The sequence below is a fragment of the Spinacia oleracea genome, chromosome 6 (assembly GCF_020520425.1).
Source record: "Spinacia oleracea cultivar Varoflay chromosome 6, BTI_SOV_V1, whole genome shotgun sequence".
Taxonomy (NCBI): domain Eukaryota; kingdom Viridiplantae; phylum Streptophyta; class Magnoliopsida; order Caryophyllales; family Amaranthaceae; genus Spinacia; species Spinacia oleracea.
The window spans coordinates 129,530,626-129,555,327 of record NC_079492.1 but is presented as its reverse complement, the minus strand read 5'-3'; the positions used below and the strand labels follow the sequence as shown (position 1 = coordinate 129,555,327).

At 39.9% G+C, this 24,702-nt stretch overlaps 1 protein-coding gene and 1 long non-coding RNA gene across 2 annotated transcripts; one reads left to right on the top strand and one right to left on the bottom strand.

The window, feature by feature from the left end:
• Positions 1–3,341: 3,341 nt before the first annotated feature.
• LOC110791832 (uncharacterized) lies at positions 3,342–19,077 on the bottom strand. The gene is made up of 2 exons (XM_056832780.1): positions 15,783–19,077; positions 3,342–5,425 (listed from the first exon to the last, which is right to left on the bottom strand). Exons 1-2 carry the CDS (start codon positions 19,075–19,077, stop codon positions 3,342–3,344), a joined length of 5,379 nt encoding a protein of 1,792 aa, XP_056688758.1.
• A 2,282-nt stretch (positions 19,078–21,359) lies between these two features.
• LOC130462729 (uncharacterized) lies at positions 21,360–23,979 on the top strand. Its single transcript, XR_008923438.1, has 3 exons — positions 21,360–22,395; positions 22,756–22,823; positions 23,501–23,979. It is a non-coding gene; the product is annotated as an uncharacterized lncRNA (long non-coding RNA).
• The last annotated feature ends 723 nt before the right edge of the window (positions 23,980–24,702 follow it).

Genomic DNA, 24,702 nt, shown 5'->3' with positions numbered 1-24,702 from the left:
AGTGATTGATTTTAATTGTGAAAGAAAGGCAAGAAAATATAGTGTGGTTTGTTTGTTGTTTCATCATGTGTTGAGTGGGAAGTTGTGGTTGTGGTCATCATTTGTGGTTGACCATGGTTTTGCTAGGATTTATGCTCCCCAAAGCCAAGGCTTTAAGCTCACATTTTTCCCAAATTTACCGCACCCTTACCTAAGCCTAACATTACAAGCTTGAAAGACCTTCCGACCTTTGTGCATAGAGTTGTATTAATGTGAAAGTAGTTGTTTATCAATGCAAGTTATGACATGACACATTTCGAGTCGACTATTAGGTTGAGTGTATGTTTTTCTAGACACACGAGTGTTGTGAGTTTGGGAGGGCATTGTTCACTCATATGTTGGGAGGAGAGCGAACGGGTACATCTTTTATCCGCCACATAAATGAGTGACGAGTATGTGAGCACTAGTCTTGAATTCCAATGTGCATTTTTGGTTCGCTTTGCGTGACGATTGTTAAGGCGGATTAGCGGTTGGATGGATTTGATTGGTTGACATTGATGCATGCTTGTTGGATTTTGCCTTGAATCGTATCCATTGTTTTAAGATGTGTTTGGGGTGAAGTTGATTTATGTATTCATCGATGATTTCTTTGCTTAGGGGCAAGCAAAGATCTAGCTTGGGGGAGTTTGATATATGCGTTTTATATAGAATTTTTACCCCCGTCCCTTAGTACTTTTATGTATCAAACGTGCTCTTAGGAGCCGTTTCTAGTACTAATGTGTGTTATTGAGTGTGCCTTGAGTTTCAGGTTTGATTATGAGAAATTGGTCGTTTTAGACCCGTTTCATTGTTGATCAAGGCCACTATATGAGTCCGAGAAGTTCGGGACCTCCATCGTCGACTTTCGGGAGCCTGAGATGCTTATGGTTGAGCCCCGGGAGTTAGACTTGGTGATACGGGCGAGATACATTGAAGATTGCAAATCGCCCTGGAAGCTGAGGGCGAAATGCAACCATCGGGCGGAAGTATAAGCAAGCCAAGTTCATCAACGCGCGCCCGATCGGGCGCAGCTCGCCCGATCCGGATCGGGCGGTCAATCTGGAGGCTTTTTGGAGATTTCGCAACCCGCCCGATCGGGCGGATTTTGGCCCGATCGGGCCGACTATCGAGTGATTCGCCCGATCGGGCGAAGCGTCGCCCGATCGGGCGACGCCAACCTCCAGCAGTTTTTCGCGTTTTTTAATTCCGTTTTTAGGCCTTATTTTGGCAAAACTATATAAGCAAACTTGTTTTATTTTTGAGGGACATCTTATTTTCCAGCACAAAACCCTTAGTTTATTTTTCTAAGTTTAATTTTCTCTCTCTAATTTGCTCTAAACACTTAGTTTATTTTCAATCAAAGAAAAATCGAAGCTTTCATTTGCCATTGTTCTTCAATTAGGTATTATTCCTTATTTCAATTCTTTGTTTAAGCTTTAATTATGTTTTCAATCATGCCAATTGCTTTGCTTATTGTTAATATGTGTGAGTAGTTGATTTTCTAGGGTTTTGGGAATCCATGAACGAATGTGAAAGGATGATTAATTGTTGTTGATTGTTGGTTTAGCTGTTAATTCCTATTGATTGCCCTTATCTACTTTGCAATTAGATTTGCGCAGGTTTGATTGTATTAGTTTCGCAATATCAAATTAAGATTCGGGAGATGCAATTTGATGTTTAGGCTTGTTTCAATAGGTAGAATTGGGATTAATACGTAGCGAGAGCCCGTTAATTCTAAGTCTATGATTAGTATCGATTCGAGAGAGCATGCTAGTCTAATTAACTGTTTTATTGATTATTATCGATTGTTGTCATCCTGGAATGTTGTTCATCGGTGAACCTGTGCCCTAGACCTTTTAATATCTGATTTTTCCCTATTTTATTATCAACCTAGTTTCATTATACAAATCAACCTATATTCTTGTTTCCCAATAGTCTAGAATTGCCGATTAATAGTAGAAAGAACATTGTTTCCCTGTGGATACGATCCTTGCTTCCCTTGCTATATTTTTAGTTGGTGAACGTTAGGTTTATCTTTGACAGGAATGCGATTTAGCCTGTCAAATGATGACCCTCGCCTTCTGCCTGACAGGGAGATTCCCGAGTCTGCTTACTGGAGTGATGCAGACTACTCAGCTTGACGGTCTTGGCAGTCATCACCAGGCTCCTCCTGTGGTTCTTCCAACAGTTTTTTCCGGCCTCATACTTGTTAATGTCTGTTGGTAGCTTTTGAATATCATTTAGCGGATGTAACTTATAAACAATTTCCTTTTTTGGTACCTTTTAGCTGTTTGTGGCACTTTGTCTTTTGCCGTGTGTTAACTGTTTCAAGAACGTTATTGTCGTCTTGGCTGCGCCGTCTGAGGCGTATGTTTGTGCCTTTTAGCAGCTACTCACTCCGCATTTAGTTATTTTTGGGTGGTGGCTGTCGTCCCTGTATTTGTTTAAAATCTATGTGATGCACTTGATGGATTATCCGTTTGTTTTTATTCAATTTGTCACGTAATGGCGTCGTTTTGCCTTTGATTTTATTATATATTGCATCTTGCCTCTTGTCGATTGGGCCAATGTGTTCAACCCTTGCATATGCTTATGTCGTATTTTGCCTCGTTGCTGACTGAGCCAATGTGCTCACCCTTAGGTTTTAATTTTTACCGTATCTTACATCATTGCTGACTGAGCCAATGTGCTCAACCTTTGATTTCGTTTTGTCGTATCTTGCAACATTGCTGACTGAGCCAATGTGCTCAACCTTTGATTTCGTTTTGTCGTATCTTGCAACATTGCTGACTGAGCCAATGTGCTCAACCTTTGATTTCGTTTTGTCGTATCTTGCAACATTGCTGACTAAGCCAATGTGCTCAACCTTTTATTTCGTTTTGTCGTATCTTGCAACATTGCTGACTGAGCCAATGTGCTCAACCTTTGATTTCGTTTTGTCGTATCTTGCAACATTGCTGACTGAGCCAATGTGCTCAACCTTTTATTTCGCTTTGTCGTATCTTGCAACATTGCTGACTGAGCCAATGTGCTCAACCTTTGATTTCGTTTTGTCGTATCTTGCAACATTGCTGACTAAGCCAATGTGCTCAACCTTTGATTTCGTTTTGTCGTATCTTGCAACATTGCTGACTGAGCCAATGTGCTCAACCTTTTATTTCGCCTTGTCGTATCTTGCAACATTGCTGACTGAGCCAATGTGCTCAACCTTTTATTTCGTTTTGTTTATGCCGTATAGTTTACCTGGAATATAGTTCTGGCTCATATATTAGATTTCAAAATATGGCACTGTCGGCCCTACTACATCATGTTTTCATACAACTTCACACATGGAATTTTCTTAAAGTATCTGCGTTCCATGAGTTCTTCAGCGGTGTTCCATTCATCTCCATTAGTCTGTATGATCCAGCTACCACTTCTTCCCATATCTGGTAGGGCCCTTCCCAATTTGCAGTCAGTTTTCCTTGTTTTTGAGCTTTGCCGGTTGCTGCCGTCCGGCGGAGTACAAGGTCGCCTACCTCCAGCTTCCTATGTTTTACTCGCTTGTTGTAGGCCCTGCTCATTCTGTTTTTGTATGCGGCCGACCTAATTTCCGCCTGCAGTCTGACCTCTGGTAGGAAATCAAGCTGGTGTCTGAGTAAGCTGTCGTTTCCCTGTTCTTCATAATGCTGGATGCGAAAGGTGGGTAGTGCTACTTCAGCCGGTATGACTGCTTCTGATCCGAAACACAGTTTGAAAGGACTCTCTCCTGTTGCTTCTTTAACCGTCGTTCTGTTACCCCATAGAACCTCTGGGACTGTGTCTGCCCACTTGCCCTTGAACTCATCCAACTTTTTCTTAAGGGCTACGAGTATTTGTTTGTTTGCGGCCTCGGCTTGCCCGTTGCTCTGCGGGTGGCAGACTGAGGCATATGCGAATTTGATCCGGTAGTCTGCCAAGAATGCTCGTATAGGTTCGCAGTCGAACTGGCATCCGTGGTCGAATACTATTGCTGTCGGTATTCCAAATCTTGTTATGATGTTTTTCCAGATGAACTTCCGTACCTGGTTGGCTGTTATTTTTGCTACCGGCTCGGCCTCAATCCATTTTGTGAAGTAATCGACGGCAACAATCAAGAACTTCCTGCCTCCTGAGGCTGTTGTGAAGGGTCCCACGATATCCATTCCCCACTGGGCGAATGGGATTGGATTCAAAATGGGCATCAAGTCGTTTGCTGGCATACGTATTACTGGGGCAAATAGCTGGCATTTTTCGCATTTCTTGACGTAGCTCTGTGCGTCCTCCAGCATGGTTGGCCAGTAGTAACCTTGTCTTTGGCAGATCAAAGCAAGTGTTTTTCCTCCTACATGGTTTCCGCATATTCCTTCATGCATTTCTTCGATTAACCTTGCGGATTCGTATGCCGTCAAACACCGCAGCAGGGGGAGGCTGAAGGCTCTTTTATAGATTTGCCCCTGATATATGACGTACCAGCAGATGTCTTTTTTGATTTTCTTTGCCTCCCTGATATCGGCCGGGAGAACTCCAGTCGTCTTGTACGCCCAGATATCATCGTACCACTCTTTGTTTGCCGTGATGACCATTATTTCCTTTCCTTTTTCCTCCGTACTCCTTCTGTGCATGATTTCTATCATTACTGATCGACTGAGCTCGATTGTTTTCGAACTGGCCAGTTTCGCTAGGCTGTCTGCGGCAGTGTTCAACGCTCTGGGGACCAATTCGATGTCAAAAGCTTCTAATTTCGCTGTCAGCGTCTTCAGTTTTTCTTGATACCGCCGCATTGACGGCTCTTTTGTTTCATACTCTCCCGAAAACTGATTTGCCACCAACTGAGAATCCGTTGTCATTACTATCCTCTTGGCATCTGCCAACAAGCATAGCTGTACCCCTGCAATGGCTGCTTCATATTCTGCTTCGTTGTTCGAAGCTGCGAAAGTGAATCTGATTGCGTATTCGAACTTATCTCCTGTCGGAGAGATCATGACAACGCCGGCTCCCGCTCCCGACTGAGCGGCTGAACCGTCTACTGATACTTTCCAGGATTCTGCTTTGGTTTCCTCTTCTTGATAGGATGCTTCAACTATGAAGTCAGCCAAAGCTTGTGCTTTTATTGCATTGCGCGGGTGAAACTCAAGATCGTACTCCGACAGCTCTATTGCCCATCGCAACAGCCTGCCGGCTGTATCCATTTTTTGCAAAGCCTTCTCTAGTGGAAAGTTCGTCAGAATTTGTATGGTATGTGCGTCAAAATATGGTCTGAGCTTTCTGGCGGCTATCAGGACTGCATAGGCCACTTTCTCTATCAGCGAGTATCTTGCTTCTGCCGGATTCAAAATGTGGCTGACAAAGTATATCGGCTGCTGGACTTTGTCTTTTTCACTGATTAGTACGGCAGCAACGGTTTGGGCTGAAGCGTGTTAGGTTATGATTCATATGACAGTTCATAAATCATGCGGAAAAACCATAAAGCCAGGAAACATATTATTTACACATAATCATTTAGCATAGTTTAGATGCATACTCTTTGTTGCGTGCCTTCCCTAGCTGCGCCCGAACCGAACAAGAACAAGTCTTTAGGACTCCAAGTGTCGTCCCTCCGTAGATAGTCCACAGCACGTCCGGATCCGCCTTAAGATTGACCAACTAGAATCGCCCTTAAGGTTCTAATATTTTCGGTTAGGTAGGCAAGAATATTGGCTGATTTTTCTGCTTAAAAATCTTAGTTTTGAATACTTGAAACTTGTTGTATAAATAATGACCCCTAGGCCTTTATTTATAGAGTTATGGAAAAGGAATCGTAATCCTAGTAGGATACGAATTAATTGAAATTAGAATCCTACATGAATTCTATTTAATTAATTTATCCAATTAGGAATAGAAATTTAATCATACATTGACTCTTGTAGATTTAGGAATCACGCATGAGCACAAACTCACACACACACGGCAGCCACAAGGGCTGCCCATGCGCATGCGAGCAGCAGCCCACGCAGCGCGGCCCACGCATCCGTGGCCTTGGTGCGCGCTGGGCTTGTGGCGTGCGTGCTTGCTGGGCGATGGCCCGGCTTCGTGCTGGGCCTTCGTCCGGCAGGCCTCGTCCGATGCTAATTCGTACGATACGCTTCCGATTAAATTTCCATTTCCGGAATCTATTTCCGATACGAACAATATTTAATATTTCCGATTCCGGAATTAATTTCCGTTTCGAACAAATATTTAATATTTCCGTTTCCGGAATTATTTTCCGATTCCGGTAATATTTCCGATTCTGACAATATTTCCGTTTCCGGCAATATTTCCGATTCTGGTAATATTTCCATTTCCAATAATATTTTCCGATACGTACCATGTTTCCGTTTCCGGCAACATCTACGACTTGGATAATATTCATATTTCCGATACGATCCATATTTCCGTTTCCGGCAATATCATCGTTTCCGGAGTATTCATTTCTTGCCTGTGACGATCTTAGCTCCCACTGAAACCAAGATCCGTCGGTTCCGAATATTCATAGATGGAGTATTTAATGCCATTAAATACTTGATCCGTTTACGTACTATTTGTGTGACCCTACGGGTTCAGTCAAGAGTAAGCTGTGGATTAATATCATTAATTCCACTTGAACTGAAGCGGCCTCTAGCTAGGCATTCAGCTCACTTGATCTCACTGAATTATTAACTTGTTAATTAATACTGAACCGCATTTATTAGACTTAACATAGAATGCATACTTGGACCAAGGGCATTATTTCCTTCAGTCTCCCACTTGTCCTTAGGGACAAGTGTGCATTTCCTAATTCCTTTGTTGCTCGATGCTTGCTCTTGAACATAAGGTAAGAGTTGTCATCCTTATTATGTCCAGAGGTGTTCCTCGGTTTCAGAGTTCAACTGATCAAATAAACAGATAATCATAGCCTATGATTCATCCGAGCACGGCCATGCATTTCACAGTTTCTAGCTCTCCGAGTGGCCTTGTACAACTTTTAAGCATCTCATCCCGATTTATGGGAGGACAATCCCAATCTTGCGATCTTGAGATTAGACTTCGTTTGATAGGTGATTACCTGAGCGTTGCCTTTATAGCCTCCTTTTACGGTGCGACGGTTGGTCAACGTCAAAGCAACCAGTTCTCAAACAAGTAATCTCAAATCACTCAGGTATTGAGGATTTAGTGTCTAATAATTTAATGAAATTTACTTATGACAGACTTTCATCTCTTACAGTAAAGTTTCATAGGTCTTGTCCGATACTAGTCTTCCCAAAGTAAGTATCTATGCAAATGATTATGACATTGCCATGTCCACATAGTTCAAGAAACAGAACTACTAGTCATCTTGCATTCTAATCGTCTAACGTTTTCTATGCGTCCAATTTTATAGAAAACTCCGACTAGGGACCATTTTCAACTTTTGACATTCAAGTTCACTTGATAGACATTTCTTAGTCACAGGACTGGTCCTGACAGTCTATCTTGAATATTTCGTCAAATTTGAAGGGACTCATCATTTAATACTAAACCAAGATTAAATGGAATATGAAAATACATTTCATATATGATAAATGTTCAACCCCAATGTTTTACAACCATGGGCCTCAAACCCATTTTCTAAAACAATTCATGGAATTCAAAGCTATGCTTGATTTCCAGTGCGACAATGTGAGTGTTGCTTCTCACTTGTTGCATAGGTTTAGTTATCATGCTTTGCCAATCTTAACATCCTTTTCATCGAATGTTCTTTGAGATATGATGATAAGATCTTTTCGAGTTTTGTTTATTATGTGATCTAGTCTTTCTTACCACATTAGTGGTTCTACGCATTTTGCAATGAAGAACCGTTAAGTTAGCAGACGTTTTTCTTGCTTCAAGAGTGGTTCCACGCATTTTTCAATGAAGAACCATCAAGCCAGCAGATAGGTGATCTACCCAAGTTCAGTGAAGAACTTTAAACAACCCTGTTTTATTGCTTCTTAGGCAATAATTACTTTTACTTCAACTGTATAGGTTGCTAGTGATGCTTTGTTTGGATTTACCTATCCAAGCAGTTCATAGATATGTGGAAGACTTTCCAACTATATCTTAGAACATAGAAATTAATATTTTAATTTCCCACGCAACAACTCATGGTCTCCAATCCATGTTGCCATTTCAAAACACGATGCTCTATAGCTCGTCCTTATCAATGGTTAACTCCAAAGGGTCTTGCTTGATCCTTTGCCAGTGTTTATGCGTGTAGCATCAATATTTAGCGTATCTTTATTTCCTTGAATCAAGAACTATTCCTATGTACCTTTTCAAGTACCATAAGTATTCTTGATCTCAATCTAGGTGATCTTCACTTAGATCAATAGAGATTGGTATATGTTCGTCATGCCTAAAGTCATACGATACGTTTTTGGCGATCCTCATATTATATCATACATGATAAATTCTTTTGCAGAATAATTCCCAATTGAATTCTATTCATGTAACTTTAGCTCATTCAATTTTAGTAGATACTGAATCCAGCTAAATTCTTTGACATATAATATAGGTTAAGAATCTCATTTAGACTCTTTGATGTTTAACTTAGTAAATGCTTATACATAGTTCAAACATTCTTTACTTAGATTTATTCACATGGGTCGAATATCTCCAATGGAGACTTTCGTGTTTGATTTAGTAAATGCCATTACTTAATCTAAAACAATATTATAAGATCTTTGTAAATAGATCTTAATACCCAATATGTACTAAGTTTCGCCATGGTCCATCATTGATGAATAATTTCAAATCTAAGTCATTAGCATTTGAATGTTATTTCACAATAGAGAGATATGTGTGTGATACACATAGGACCAAATAAGTTTTTATGTACTCCCACTAAACTTCTTATACATCTATAAGAATCATGTACATTTTATGAAACTAAAATACTTATTAGCTTCACTAAAATACAGTTCCAACTCCCAATTGCTTGCTTAAATCTGTACTTAGATTTCGTAAGCTAGCTTTCTTTTCAAGCATTTATTTGGATCCACAAATCCTATGACATGCCATGTACATAGTTTATTCCAACATTTGATTGAGGAATACTTTTGTCATCCAATTGCCATATTTACCAATATGCAATCATTGCTTGAATTATAGACTTGAAGCATTACGATTTTGCATGAGGTTTCAACACAATCCACATCGTGAATTTGCTTGTAACTTTTAGCAACTAATCTAGCTTTGTGTGTGAACACAATTCATGTTTGATGGTTTTTATCCTTAAAACAAACTTGCAACCAATAGGTGTGAAACTATTCTTGCAAATCAACAAAATTTCAATTTTGTCATCAAAACATTGAGTATGTTTTATGGCCTCTAACCATTTAAAACATTTGAGTCTATATATGGCCTCTAACCATTTTAGGGAATCTGGGTTTCGTCATAGCTTTCTTACAAGTCACAAACTCATTAATGATAATAGTTTGACTGCAAGTTGTAGGTTTCTTCACTATCTAATGGAAGAATCGCATAGCTTCAATGACCTGAACTCCATGTTTCTTCACTATCTAGAAGAATCTCATAGTTCCAGTGACTTGAACTCTATGCCTACTAGGGTATAGAACATCAAACAATAGAATATCAAATAGCCACTTGAAAGTCCTTTGAATATTCTGTTTTCCTTGAAGCACTTGTAAAGTCTTCTAAGAGATGTCTATTCTTTAAAGCTACTTCTAAAGTCCTTAAAGAATAAGTTCGGATTTTCTGAAGCACTTCGAAAAAGCCTCCGGAATGTTCGTTTATGTTTGTTGTTCGTTTCGAAGACTTTCGAGGTCTATTTTCTCCCACTTGTCATTTTGGAAACGAATCTCCAAAAGGACATTATTTCGAGCAAACAAACATTATGTTCTCAAAAATTCGTGGTAGAAACAATACCCTTGTGTCTCATTTGAATAAATCACAATGAAACATATATCTATGCTTGGGCCTTAGTTTGTTGAATAACAAACACTAAGTTCCCACTGAGTTTAGGAACTCTTTAGATATATTATGAAAAGATATTCTGAAATTACTTTTCAATAGCTTTGACGAATTTGGTTTAGTTTGGTGGTAGTTGAGCATTTTGTTTTAGAAATTATAGGAAAAGTCTTTATGATTCATCATTGATCGAATCAAGTACTAATTGACTTCGATCATTCCAACGTAGATATGCCATATCTTATGGACCTAGATTGTGAACACACAATCATTGATGATCATATTTGGTCTCAAGTAATCATCAACATGATCTAGCCTAGATCTTTATGATTTCTTGCCAAGTGGATTTTATACTTCTGAATTTTTGAACTAGCCAAACAGATTCAACTTATATCACATTTGAGTAAATAAACCTATATTCACTCAAATCCATGTGAAATAATAAAGTCATAAAACCTTTCTTTAGCTTTGAACTCTATCGTCAAGGCGTTCTAACAATAGTTCATATTCTTTGTTACTTTCAACAAGTAAGACTAGCTTGTCTTAAGTTGATCTAGAAATCAACCAACTTTCAAAAGTCCATCAAAATAGAGCTTATGAATGTTAACTTGTTGATATGGTCTAAGCAACAATGCCAAAGATTTAATGGAACTCAAATCAAGGGTTTGATTTGAACCTAGTAAAGTTCTTTAAAGAGTTGTTTGTTTTAATCAAGCATATTGACTCAACCAGTAATTGACCATTTCATTCAAATAAACAAACAAACAAGCATTGTTTTTGTTCTTCTGAATGTGAGTCTTTCTGTGTTTGAAGCAGAAATTTAGGTATGCTGATTATGGAACAAAATATCCATTAAGTTCCAGCCTTTGAAAGGACTTAAAACAAACTAGATGACCCTACAACTAATGTAGCATTGCCATGCTTCATTTCCCACTTGTAGGTCATTAGTGTATCCTAGCTTCCATTATTTGAGTTATTACCGAAGTAAGAACCTCAAGCGGTATATGATACCAAGGAAGTTTGATTGCTAGGTCACTTCTCTTTAAACATAAACTTATAGGTAGAAACGGAATCGTAAATTCCTTTCATATGTTCCTTTGTTTTCCTATTTCTTGTACCCTTTCTTATAGTCTTAAGAATTGATTTCTTTAGTGTTGACTTTTATACTTTGTTAGACATGTCCAATGTCACTCCAACAAGGTTCTTACCATTTAATTTATGTTGAATATTCTGTTTCAACTAGATGATCTTACCAGAAGCTTCTAAAGTTCTCTAAGTATCGATCTATTCGAATGTCTAGGGACTAGACTCATTCGAGAATTAAATGGACAAAGATGTTAGGTTGTTAACCATTGGTAAAGCTGAGCGTTTAAGCTCAATGCTTTATGATCTCAAAACTACATTGTATTTTGAATTCACAAGCACCAATTGGTTTGCCATTCGATTTTGATCTTCGAAAACAACCATAAAAGTCGCTAAAAGAAACGTACATTTTAAATTGCTCACTTTCTCTCATTTCCATGAATCGTTCTTGGATTCACTACCAATCGAGGAAATTTACTGTTACCTTTCTAAAAGGATTTATTGCAGTGCAAGATATTTAATTATAAACAATAATTAAAACATACATTGAAGCATGCAAAGTCTAAACATTTATCATGAATAATAACTTGAAATTAAAGCAACCATGCAATTCAAACAAGTTATTAGCATTTTATTCGATTTTATTGTTCCGGCAGGTGTGAATAAAATGATTCCAAGATCCTAAAACCATTGAAGAATTAAGCACAGTTTGTCGACTCAATTGTAAAACATTTTAGGTAAGCAAAAGCCTTTTGCTAATAGTCTAGAAACTATTCTTGGTTGATAGGTACGTCTAAGAACTTATTAGGTAAACCTATCGAATTTGCCACGACATAAAAGGACTCCTTACTTATATCGTTGAGTTTCACCAAAACTAACATGTACTCACAATTATTTGTGTACCTTGCCCCTTTAGGACCAATAAGTAACACCTCGCTGAGCGAAAACTATTACTAGATTGATGTAAAGGATATCCAAGCAAGTGTATATTTTGGCATGGCACCTTTTAACTCAATTTTTAAGTTTGGAACTTAAGGCTCTTACTATGTTGGTTAGATTTTAAGTGAACTAAAATCCTTAATCATGCAACATAATCAAGCTTTTGATCTCATGCATTTTAAGACATATTTAAAACAATAAATAACTTAAAACATGCATAAGATATTTGTGATCTAGTATGGCCCGACTTCATCTTGAAGCTTTGACTTCAAAGTCCGTCTTGAAAATCTCCGTGGGAGGCACCATTTTCTTCAAATAGGATAAGCTATAACTAATTACAACTATTTGATGGTTCGCAGACCATATTTGAATTGAAAAATAACTTTGGTACTTTAGACCAATTACATTCAAATTAATGGTACGCAGACCATATTTTCTATCCTATTTGGGCCATACTAGTCACTTCATAACCTGCAAAACAGTACATATACAATATATACCATTCACCCATTCATTATCATGAATGGCCCACATAGCTGGTTAGTATAACACATTATGCATCACGTAAACATTTGCAGCAATTAATCAAGGGCACCAATAATCTACCAATTATTCAGTCCTTATTAATTCTAATCAAGTTGTTTTAACCTTAAGGATTTGTAGACCTAATCAAGAGTTTATGACTAAAAAGCGCTCCCACTCAAACCAATAAATTCATATGCTTTACTAATTTTAAACATAAAATTGTATTTCTAGTCTAACCGGAAACATACAAATTTAATTAAAATTTAAAGCTCATATAAATTTATAATTGAATCCAAAAATTTAATTTAATTTCAGTCGCATTTAAATTAATTCATCATTTTAATTTTAGTAAAATAATTAGAATAAATACCATTTATTATAATTATAATATTCAAAATTAAAATCCAAGAAATTAATTCAAATTATTAATTTTAAAATTAATTAAATTACGTGAACTGAAATTTTCAAATTAAACATTCAAAACGATCTAATCGTAACGCAAACACCCTACGCGTTGCACGCGCATGGGCCGCACGCACACAGCCATTGCTGGCCATGTGCGCGCAGCCCATGCGCTCGTCGCATAGCTGCTGCTGTCCTATCGCAAGCCTCCGCACAGCGCCCATCGCACGCGAGCTATCGCTCGCAGTGCGCGCGCGCGACATCGCTCGCTGGGCGCGCGAGCTCGCTCGCTGTGCGCGCGAGCCATCGCTCGCTGGGGCGCGACATCGCTCGCTGGGCGGGCGACATCGCGCGCTGTGCGCGCGAGCCAACGCTCGCTGGGGCGCGACATCGCTCGCTGGGCGGGCGACATCGCGCGCTGTGCGCGCGAGTAATGCTGGGCGCAGCGCTCGTGGCACGCGAGCTTGCGCTCGCTGCGCGCGAGGCTGCGCGCTCTTGTGCGAGGCAGCGCGCGTTGTGGCGCAGCTCGCTTGCTGCCCACATGCGACTGCCTTGGCTCGACCTTCGCCCATGCCCATTCGTTCATTGCTCGTGGCACACGACACAAGGCAGGGCTGCTGCCTTGTGCTCGTGCACTACGCCCTTGCTCACTGCATTCGTGCCGCACGGGCGACGAGCTCCCTTGCTCGTCGTCGTATGCCCGCATTATACAACACCCCTTAAGGGTAACACGAAGCGTCCATTGCTTCGTGCGTGCAAGTTTTATGAACGAATCGCATAAAAATTTAAAATTTATATTTAAAATTAATGACAAATTAATAAATAATATTAATTTCATAATTTTAGGGCGAAAAATCGAAAATTTATTATCCAATTGATTTCCGATTGTTATGGATTCAAGTCTAGGTCATAAAAATTTAAAATTTATCGTAAATTTACAATTTTTATGGTGGTTTTTAATCATAGGTTTCTAATTAAATTACAATTAATTATGAAAATCAAATTAATTCTAAATTATTCTAATTTTCAACAAATTAATCATAATTACAAATTAGATTGCATAATTAACAAGACTAGGCATTCAAACTTGTTAAACATATGCAGTAGGTCAATCAAAAATTCAAGATTTATCAACAAGAATCGCAAATATTTAATTTAACATCTTAAATTTACGAAATTTTGCATTCGAAAAACTAAAACCTTCGAAAAGTCATAGTTAGGCTTCGAATTTGAGAATTCTGGGTTCGGCAGAAAAATATTACTTTTGTCAAAATTTTAGAATGCCTTTTACATGCGGAATTGACACAAAAATCACTCGATTTGGATGAGTAACGAAGAAACTGCCGAAAAACTGCGTACGTATAATTAAATAAACGCAATTTGCAATTAATTAACAATTACGAAAATTAATCACCCCTTTTAATTCTTGCAAATTTGTAATATTTAACCATGTTCATGCAATTTAGATTATGAAAATAATAAGGGGCTCGTGATACCACTGTTAGGTTATGATTCATATGACAGTTCATAAATCATGCGGAAAAACCATAAAGCCAGGAAACATATTATTTACACATAATCATTTAGCATAGTTTAGATGCATACTCTTTGTTGCGTGCCTTCCCTAGCTGCGCCCGAACCGAACAAGAACAAGTCTTTAGGACTCCAAGTGTCGTCCCTCCGTAGATAGTCCACAGCACGTCCGGATCCGCCTTAAGATTGACCAACTAGAATCGCCCTTAAGGTTCTAATATTTTCGGTTAGGTAGGCAAGAATATTGGCTGATTTTTCTGCTTAAAAATCTTAGTTTTGAATACTTGAAACTTGTTGTATAAATAATGACCCCTAGGCCTTTATTTATAGAGTTATGGAAAAGGAATCGTAATCCTAGTAGGATACGAATTAATTGAAATTAGAATCCTACATGAATTCTATTTAATTAATTTATCCAATTAGGAATAGAAATTTAATCATACATTGACTCTTGTAGATTTAGGAATCACGCATGAGCACAAACTCACACACACACGGCAGCCACAAGGGCTGCCCATGCGCATGCGAGCAGCAGCCCACGCAGCGCGGCCCACGCATCCGTGGCCTTGGTGCGCGCTGGGCTTGTGGCGTGCGTGCTTGCTGGGCGATGGCCCGGCTTCGTGCTGGGCCTTCGTCCGGCAGGCCTCGTCCGATGCTAATTCGTACGATACGCTTCCGATTAAATTTCCATTTCCGGAATCTATTTCCGATACGAACAATATTTAATATTTCCGATTCCGGAATTAATTTCCGTTTCGAACAAATATTTAATATTTCCGTTTCCGGAATTATTTTCCGATTCCGGTAATATTTCCGATTCTGACAATATTTCCGTTTCCGGCAATATTTCCGATTCTGGTAATATTTCCATTTCCAATAATATTTTCCGATACGTACCATGTTTCCGTTTCCGGCAACATCTACGACTTGGATAATATTCATATTTCCGATACGATCCATATTTCCGTTTCCGGCAATATCATCGTTTCCGGAGTATTCATTTCTTGCCTGTGACGATCTTAGCTCCCACTGAAACCAAGATCCGTCGGTTCCGAATATTCATAGATGGAGTATTTAATGCCATTAAATACTTGATCCGTTTACGTACTATTTGTGTGACCCTACGGGTTCAGTCAAGAGTAAGCTGTGGATTAATATCATTAATTCCACTTGAACTGAAGCGGCCTCTAGCTAGGCATTCAGCTCACTTGATCTCACTGAATTATTAACTTGTTAATTAATACTGAACCGCATTTATTAGACTTAACATAGAATGCATACTTGGACCAAGGGCATTATTTCCTTCAAAGCGGACACATATAATTGTAGCTTGTCGCCCTCTTCCGGCCTGGCTATCGTCGGTAAAGCACGAAGATGTTCTTTTACCTTCTCGAAGGCCCTTTCCTCGGTTTCCCCCCACCGGAATTTTCCGTTCTTCTTAAGAGTGTTAAAAAATGGAATCGACCTGTCGGCTGATTTGCTAACAAATCTTGTCAGAGCCGCCATTCTTCCTGTCAGCCTTTGTACATCTTTGATGCTTTTTGGTTGAGGCAGACTGAGTATCGCTTCTACCTTATCTGGGTTTGCGTCTATGCCTCTCTCGCTGACAAGGAAACCCAAGAATTTCCCCGATTTCACTCCGAACACACATTTCTTGGGGTTTAGTTTCATTTGGTAACGGCGCAGAGTTTCAAACGTTTCCCTGAGGTCATCTAAATGATCGGTCTCCAATTTGCTTTTCACTATGGAGTTGTCGACGTATACTTCAATGTTGCGGCCTTTTTGGTTTGCGAACACTCTGTCGACCAGTTTTTGGTACGTTGCCCCAGCGTTTTTTAACCCGAACGGCATAGCCTTGTAACAGAATACTCCCCCCTCAGTGATGAATGCTGCCTTTTTCCTGTCGGCCTTTGCAAGGCTGACTTGGTGGTACCCGGAGAATGCGTCAAGGAAGCTGAGCAGCGCGTGGCCAGATGTGGAGTCGACTAGCCTATCGATTCTTGGCAGTGGGTAGCAGTCTTTTGGGCATGCTCTATTAAGGTTTGTGAAATCTACGCACATTCTCCACGAGCCGTTTGACTTCTTAACCATTACGACGTTGGCCAACCACTCCGGGTAGTCGCATGGTTCAATAAATCCTGCTGCCAACAACTTTTCTACCTCTTCCTGTATTGCTTGATTTTTTTCTGTTGAGAAGTTTCTTTTCTTTTGCTTTACCGGCCTGACTGCTCTGTCGACATTCAGTCGGTGCTCGATTACCTCCGAGCTTATACCGGGCATTTCGTCTGCGGAAAATGCGAACACATCCGCATGTTCTCTCAACAGACCGATCATGTTTACCCGCAACTGGGGGTCAATGTCGGTTCCTAATTTTACTGTTCTGCCAGTTTCTCCTTCTACCAGCTCGACTTCTTCTGACCTTCCTCCGGCCTCTACCCTAGGTAGAGAAGTCCCCTTTTCGATGCTTTCGATTGTGGGTGACTCCATTTTCTGCCTTTTCTCCTTCTTGGGCAAAAGAGATGACTCGCCCCCCAATATTGGGGCTTGACCCTTTGCCGGTCTTTTCGCTGCTGCCTCTCTCGCTATATTCCTGGATGGGGTCAGTCGGCCTGGTGTTTTTAATGCCGTCAAGTAGCATGCTCTTGCTGAATCTTGACTGCCTCGGATTCTTTCAGCCTTCTCAAAGTTAGACATGTATATCATAGTTAGATGGTATGTTGATACCACTGCTTGTGCATCGTGGATGAATGGCCGGCCCACTATTACGTTGTATGCAGCAGGCACTTTGATTACTAAGAAGTCTACCATTAGGTCCCTTGCGGCTCTACCTTCTCCAATCTGCACTGGTAGCCTGATGCTACCTTCCGGGAAGACTGTGGCTCCGGAGAATCCTATCACAGGATAGTTGACTCGTGTGAGTTCTTTCTCGTCTATTTTTAGCTGAACGAAGGCTTCCCAAAAGATAATGTTCGCTGAACTCCCTCCATCCACCAGTATTCGTTTCACTGGGAAGTTTGCTATTTCGAGGCCCAAAACCAGTGGATCGTCGTGAGGGTATATAATTCCGCGACAGTCGTCTGGGGTGAATGAAATATTTGGCATGACTTGGGTTGCCGGCCATTTTATGGTGCTGTGGTAGTTTACCAGGTGGCGGTGTTCGCCCAGACTTCTGCCGGCTCCACTGATTGTTCCCCCATGGCACGGTCCTCCGGATATGACCCATACTGTCGGCCCCTTCTGGCCACTGTTTCTAACCTCCCCATTCCGACTGGTTTCTGGTGCTTTCTGCTCTATTTGGAGCGGTGTTTGGGTGGATGGTAATCTGTTGTTTGTGTTATTGCTTTGCCAATTGCTATTCTGTTGGTTGTTGTTGTTCTGTCGGGCTTTATATTGTGTCAGATAGCCTCTCCTGATCATATCCTTGATGTTATCCTTCAAATCTCTGCAGTTTTCCGTATAGTGTCCACAGTCATCATGGAATGCACAGTACTTCGACTGTGGTCGGGGTTTGTCGCTCATTGGTGGAGGCCTCTTCCAGTTTTCGTTCTTGTTGACATTGTAAATTGCGGCTCTTGGGGCGTTCAATGGAGTGTATTCGGGGAATGTGGGGTATATGCTGGTTGATTGTTTCTGGTAATCCCTCCCTCTTGGGTCTTTCCTCTGTTCATCCTTTCTGAACCCCCTGTTCTGATTCTGCTGCGCCGGCTGAACCGGCCTTGGTGCGGCATTTCTGGTCTGTGCCGACTGATAGTGATTTGGGATTGTCATCAGCTCGTCGCTTTTGATGTATTCGTGGGCCTTTATCAGTGCGCTTCCCAAATCGGTGAAGGATTTTCTTCCCAAGTATTTTTTGAACTCGCAGTGGTTCATTCCTCTCATCAGGGCCACCACAGCTATCTCTTGCTGCAAGTTTGGTATGCTGGTGGACTCGTTGTTGAATCTGGTGAGGTAATCTCTTAAGGATTCTCCGCTTCTCTGGGTGACTGCCATCAGCTCTCCCGACGTTTTCTTTCTCTGCTGCCGGCTGATGAACCGTAGCATGAACTCTGTTTCTAACTGTCGGTAATTATATACCGACCCCTTTGGTAGCCCCTTATACCAGCCGGATGCCACTCCCAGCAGCGTTGAGGGAAATATCTTGCACCACATGGCGTCGGAATCTGTATACAACATCATATGTTGCTCAAATGTGTTGCAGTGGACCTCCGGATCTGTGGATCCGTCGTACTTGCAGAGTGGGAACTTCAATTTCTCCATTGGTTCCTCCAGAATGTCCGCGCACATGGGGGAGTTTGCAGGTTGGATGGTGTAACGGCGCGACGCGTATCTCTGGGGTGCTTCTCTTGTCTCTTCGATGACCATGGGTTCCGGCCGACTGCGCAGAGCAATCGCCTGGTTTGTATTTGGGTGTTGTTCTTGTTGCACTAGGATCTGTTCTCCGAATAGGTTTCTTATCGGCAATCTCTTCCGTTTTTCGCCGACTGGTGTTTCTGCAGTCTGGTGTATGACTGTCCTGGGTACAGGTTCTGTGTTTGCCTTTCTTGCTGGCTTCAAGGCCGACAACGCGGCCATCACCGCTCTTGCTGTAGCCAACTGTTCCTCCGAGAACTGACCGGCGAGTTCAGACGGCATTTGCGTATCGTCCTGGGCTGGGCTTTTGGGCTCTCCTTCTGAGTCGTCGTCCTCGACTGAGTATCCCAGAACATGCAAGGGTGTTGCTGCAGTCGTAGTTTTGCTGACGACCGACTGGCTCCCTAGCTGGGGGGTGGGTTGGTCATTGACGGGTGTTATTATTGGTTCTGCCGAGAATAGCGTGGGTTTCAATGGGGTTGTTGTTTTTGTCGTCTGCGTACTCTGTGGGGTTGCTTTCGAGGCCTGCTTTTTGCTTCTCTTATACGAATCTGACTGCGTACTCTCCATTTTCAAGGGTGATGATTATGATTGATTTCTTTTCTTTTTTTTTTTTTTTTTTGTTTTTTTTGTTTTGCCTGGCTGTGGGTTCTGCTTACAAGTGGGGGTCCCCTCCTTCTAGCGCCAATTGTTCCGGCTGCGGATTCGGAACAGGAAAAGGATGACTGACTCCCGACTGAGGCTGCTGACTGGATCCTGCACAGTGAAGCCGTTAACTAGCCTCGGGGGTGATCCGAGAATTACCCCTCCGATGCTTAAGTCAGATTATGCTGATAGCTCTGTAATAAATGCTCATAAGAATGATTGGATTCGAATTGCGTACCTTTGGCATTGATGGGGGTCCGTATATATAGACGGGTTATTTGTACGGAGGACCCGGGTTATTACCCGTTGGTTCCGGATCCTCCCTTTCGGCTCTGATAGGCAGATGATGTCAGAGAACTGCCGACTGGGTTTGTAAACCCTGGATGCCGACTGTACCTTTGGTGCTTCTTGTGAGTATATGTCTATGTTACAGCTGTTATGGGTTGTCCTACCGGCATACCGGTAGGGCTACCCGTACATAAGGGTTGAACTTTTAATTACTTTTTGTATGGAGTAGGGGGTAGGTCGGTTAATATGGGTGGAGTGAGAAATAATATAATATTGTTAGAATATTTCCATTTTTAGAAACATGTCAAGTATTAAGGGACGACCCGATAAGGAAAACAGGTCAAGTATTCCGGGACGGAGGGAGTACTATAATACTTGCATCATATCCATTATTTTTAATTTGAGTTTGCTAATTACGTTATGTGATGTATTGTTACATTTGATTTGAATGATTTCTCCTATAACTACTTACTTGAGAGGCATTTGATTCAATTCTTTATCTCAGCTCCCCCCCTAATTTTAGAAGCAAATTATCGGCCCAAGACTGACTTTCTGAAAGATCTTGCTATTTTTGTTGTTGTTGTGACAGGTGCAGTAGCCATTCCTTGGTAGCGGCTAATCAGGTAATTTTGTTTCAGTTTTAGTGATGGCACCCTGCTGTGACAAACGGTGGGATCCAATGGCCATTGTAACTGACAAAACTGTTGGCATACAAATCAGAATTCCTCTAATCAGCAATACCAACATATTGTCAATTTCATCTCTGTATTTTCTGTGCTGAATTGGGTACGTCACTATTAACTCAACTACTATTCTAACAACAGTCGGTATTAAGCAGAAGTTTCTAATCGTTGTCAACTCCTTCATATATACTTACTTAATTAGCTAGCTTGGTATATATATAATTATACCATAAATAATTTCTACAGTAGGGTATTACTATTACCTTTTGGAAGTGACCAACTTGGTTGGTGCTGTCAATAAGGTGAGCAGCCTTGCCAAAGAAGGTGCGAACACCAGTTACAACAGCCTCGATCTCACCTTGCTTGCAGGTGGATCCTGAGAAAACTCCATCACCAGGGTGTTTGTTTACAGTCAAGGATTCACCAAGTTTTCTTCGGAGCTTAGAAAACTTGAGTGGGAGCAGATTGATCGATCTTGAGTGGGTCACACCCTCAACATCTAATAGCTAGCTTGAAGTTGAAACGCCTTGCACCTGTCCTAGTGTTGAAAGTGCTATATTTTCTGTTGTACAAAACATGCAAGTAATGCCTATTAGCTCAATTGGTAGAGCTTTGTGCAATGCACAATGATGTAGGTTCGAATCCTACGTAGGCCACTCTTTGTTATTTCGTTTGTGATATTAATTCTCCTATTTGATTATTCTTTACTTTTGAATCAATTCTATTTACTTTTACAAGTTTTTTATTGTAATACCCCGAATTCTTTAAACTCGATTAATTATGCTTAATTATTTTTATTTAAATTCAAATCGTTTTAAGAGCTAATTTTTGAACTTTATTTTTGATTAACAAAAATTTCATTTGACTTGAGAATTTCAATATTTTTACACGATTTATTTAATTTTCGGATTTTACAATTTAATTTCATATTTACAAGCTTAGTTACATTTTAAATTATATTTTGTAATTTATAAAAGATTCTTATTTACGATAAATTTTATTCGAAAAACTAAATTTATTTTATTAGCACTTTATAAAAAGAATTATTTTGGAAATTAATCTTGCTCAAAGTCACTTCTTTCCATTTTCTTTTCCAATTCCAAAAACATAGCAATAAAATTCTGAAAATTTATCCCACATAGTAGATTCACCCAAATACCCTTTTGACCCATTGAAACCAAGTCAACCCTTTCTTTTCTCCTCTTCTCTGTCGTGTAACTTGGGCAAATGGCAGCCATGGTGTTTGCCATATATTCTATCTAAGATCTCTAGCCTTGCTGATTCACTCCCCTGAATTACTAGCTTTCATTAGTCATCACCTCCTTTTTCCTATTCCCTTACATTTGTCATCTAGATTTCTTGCAAATTAAATCATCAATTACGTAAATTGTTCAATCCCATTTCTATGAATAGCTCCTTTGATTCAGAATCTGCAAAATCAAATTCCAAATTTTCACCATTGATAAACATGGTGTTCTTCACCACCACCTTCGTTCCAGTTTCAGAACACCACCCCCACCGTCCCTGTTTTTTTTCCCTCCTTCGCCTCTCCCCTGCCTCCCTCGTCTCTTCCCCTTTGCTCCACCACTGTCACGCCACCACCACATCGAAACCACCTCACCGCCTCTGGAGTAAATCTCGCCTCCACCTCCGCCGTGAACCGCCTCCTTTCTCTTCGACTCCCCTGTCCTCCCTCCCCTGTTCGCGGCTTTGCGCACCCCTCCCCTTTCCTCCTTGTGTCGTCGCTGCACAACCACCATCACCGGCGCCTCCAGGCGCGGTTCTCTGTGCTGCGCCGCCCAGCCCAGCCACCTCCGTCCTCCGTCCTCTCCTTCCTCTTTCTCGTGCCCTCCCCTGTTTCGGCCCCCTTTCCCTTCCCCTGCTCTTATTCTTCTTTTTTTCCAGAAAACCAGTTTCAATTTGAAACTTAAATGATCCTCCTCAAACCCATATTGTGTTGGGCCATTTCAATTCGGGACTTTGGGTAAGTTAAAGCCAAATTGTTATTTCAGATTTCCTAAATCATTAATTTTCATGTTTTAATACATTTTTATGAAATAATTATTTACTAATAGATTGTTATTATTTTTCAGGTTTTAGTATCGATTTGACTAAAATAAATTACTAATTGACTTGATAAAAATGGAATTTAAATAATATTTTCATATAAATCGATTTATGAAATCTATAAATATATTTCGAATAAAATTTTCGTTTAATAATATTTTCATTAAATTATGAAATAAACTCGTTATTTATAAAATTCATTACTTATATTTATAAAATATTGATTTTAAATTATTTATTAATTTAGTACTAATTCAATGATTTAATATTTTGAAAGAATTGGACTCGGAGCTCGGGACGAACGAACCAAAGAAAGCAAAACCCATAGCAAATCGCGGAAGTGAGGTAACGGCTATTGCTAGTACCCGCAATTCCCTTATAAACGCGATTATGAAATTACAACGTTATGATTGATTTATTAAATGAATGTTCTGACATGTTTTATGAATTGCGGGAAACGAAATATGATTTTATTGAATTATTTATTATAATACGATTTGATGGAATTATTCCTTATATTATGATTGATTGAATGTTCTTATAAAATAATGTTTATAAGAAACCATGACAGGAATGATGATTTATTTTGATCACATGATCTAAAGGAAATATGTTACTTCAACTGAAGTAAAAAGGCTAAAGTGTAAAATTAAACGAAACATGATAAATGAAAGTGAAATACCTAGTCCGTTTGGCAGTATATGTTCACAGGTTACGATTCTCGGTCATGCATGTACCCATGGGGCATCCGCCCATTGAGCCAAGGCTCTCATGTTTTCGGGCCAAGGCCCCATGTTTTATGGACAGCGGTCCATCGTGGAAGACGTTCTACCATGTCATACTTGCCACGGCTAGCATGTGCACCCAAAAGTTATAAATGAATTAAATAAAGAACTTTATAAAATGTTTTACATTATTCTATTCTCCCTGTGTTATTAAATAAAATGAATTGAAATGAATTTACGTTGCTAGAATAGTTCGTTACTGAGTCTTCGGCTCACCGTTTATGTTTTCTGTTTTAGGTACTGCGGGGAACGATGGAAACGATTAGTGGCGAGGAATTTCACTTTAATAATTTCCACCTAGTTTTTGTTTTAAGTTTTAATAGTTTATTTAAAGATTTTTAGTAAGTTATGTACTTTTACTTTGGGAATATAGAGGATTATTATATTAAATTTGGAGTTTTAATAGTTTAAGATTAATGATTGCCTTGTAATTCCCAAGAGGGAGTTACGGCAGGTAATGTCCCGACCGAATTAGGTTGATTCCGCTGCTAAGTATGCTTTAATACTTGAATTAGAGGTCGGGGCGTTACAGTTATTTACTTTTGAATTGAACAAAAGGAAAATTATGTTACCTATTTTAGAGCAAAGAGACAATCTTTATCTTTAGTCCTTGTTGGTTTGTTTTATAGAGGTGACTGGAAATCTGACCTATTATGCCTGTTCTCAAGTATTTTGGATGCCCATGATCTTATGCAAAATTGGCGCAGATTTCCAGATTTCCAACACTAGGTCCGGTGTAGTCAGGCGTGTGCAACAATGCCAAGAGTGTTGTTGTTGCAGGGAGGGGGAGTGGGTACTGATACATATTTGGTTTAGCTTGGATTCTTAGTTTCAGTTGGTTTGCTGGCCATAACTCAAGGCAAAACACCAGCTGCTGTGTTGTTGTATGTTACAGTAATCAGTTGGTAATCAGTTGGTAACTTGGCCCTTAGTTGACTTTGGCCTTTGTTACTGAAACTACATTTCTGCTCTGTTGGTGCTGTAATTCTACCGAGCCTTTCTATTTCTATTTTTATTTACTTTTAAGTTAAAAACCTTTACTTTGACATTCGACCAAATATTTCTTTCTTATAGTTTATTTCATATTGTACAGAGATGAAAAATACAATAGAAGTTTCATTATTGTTTTGTTTACTTCTAAAGGGATTTAATTTACTATTAGCGAGAATTAGTTTACCTTTGCTCAAACATGTAGAACTTTCCCATTTTTCCTTCACAAAGTTCGATTCATCATGTATACAGGGCATATCAACTCAAAGCCTAGAATCACAATTAAGATGTCAAATATGCCATTTACTTCTTAGACAAATTCATTTACTTTTCTCAAATTTTGATCTACTTTTTCAATAATAGAAGAATACGATAAGACTTTTACACGTAGTAATCGTCAACCTATGTAGGATTTGAACCTACACCCATGTGCAATTGCACATTGCTCT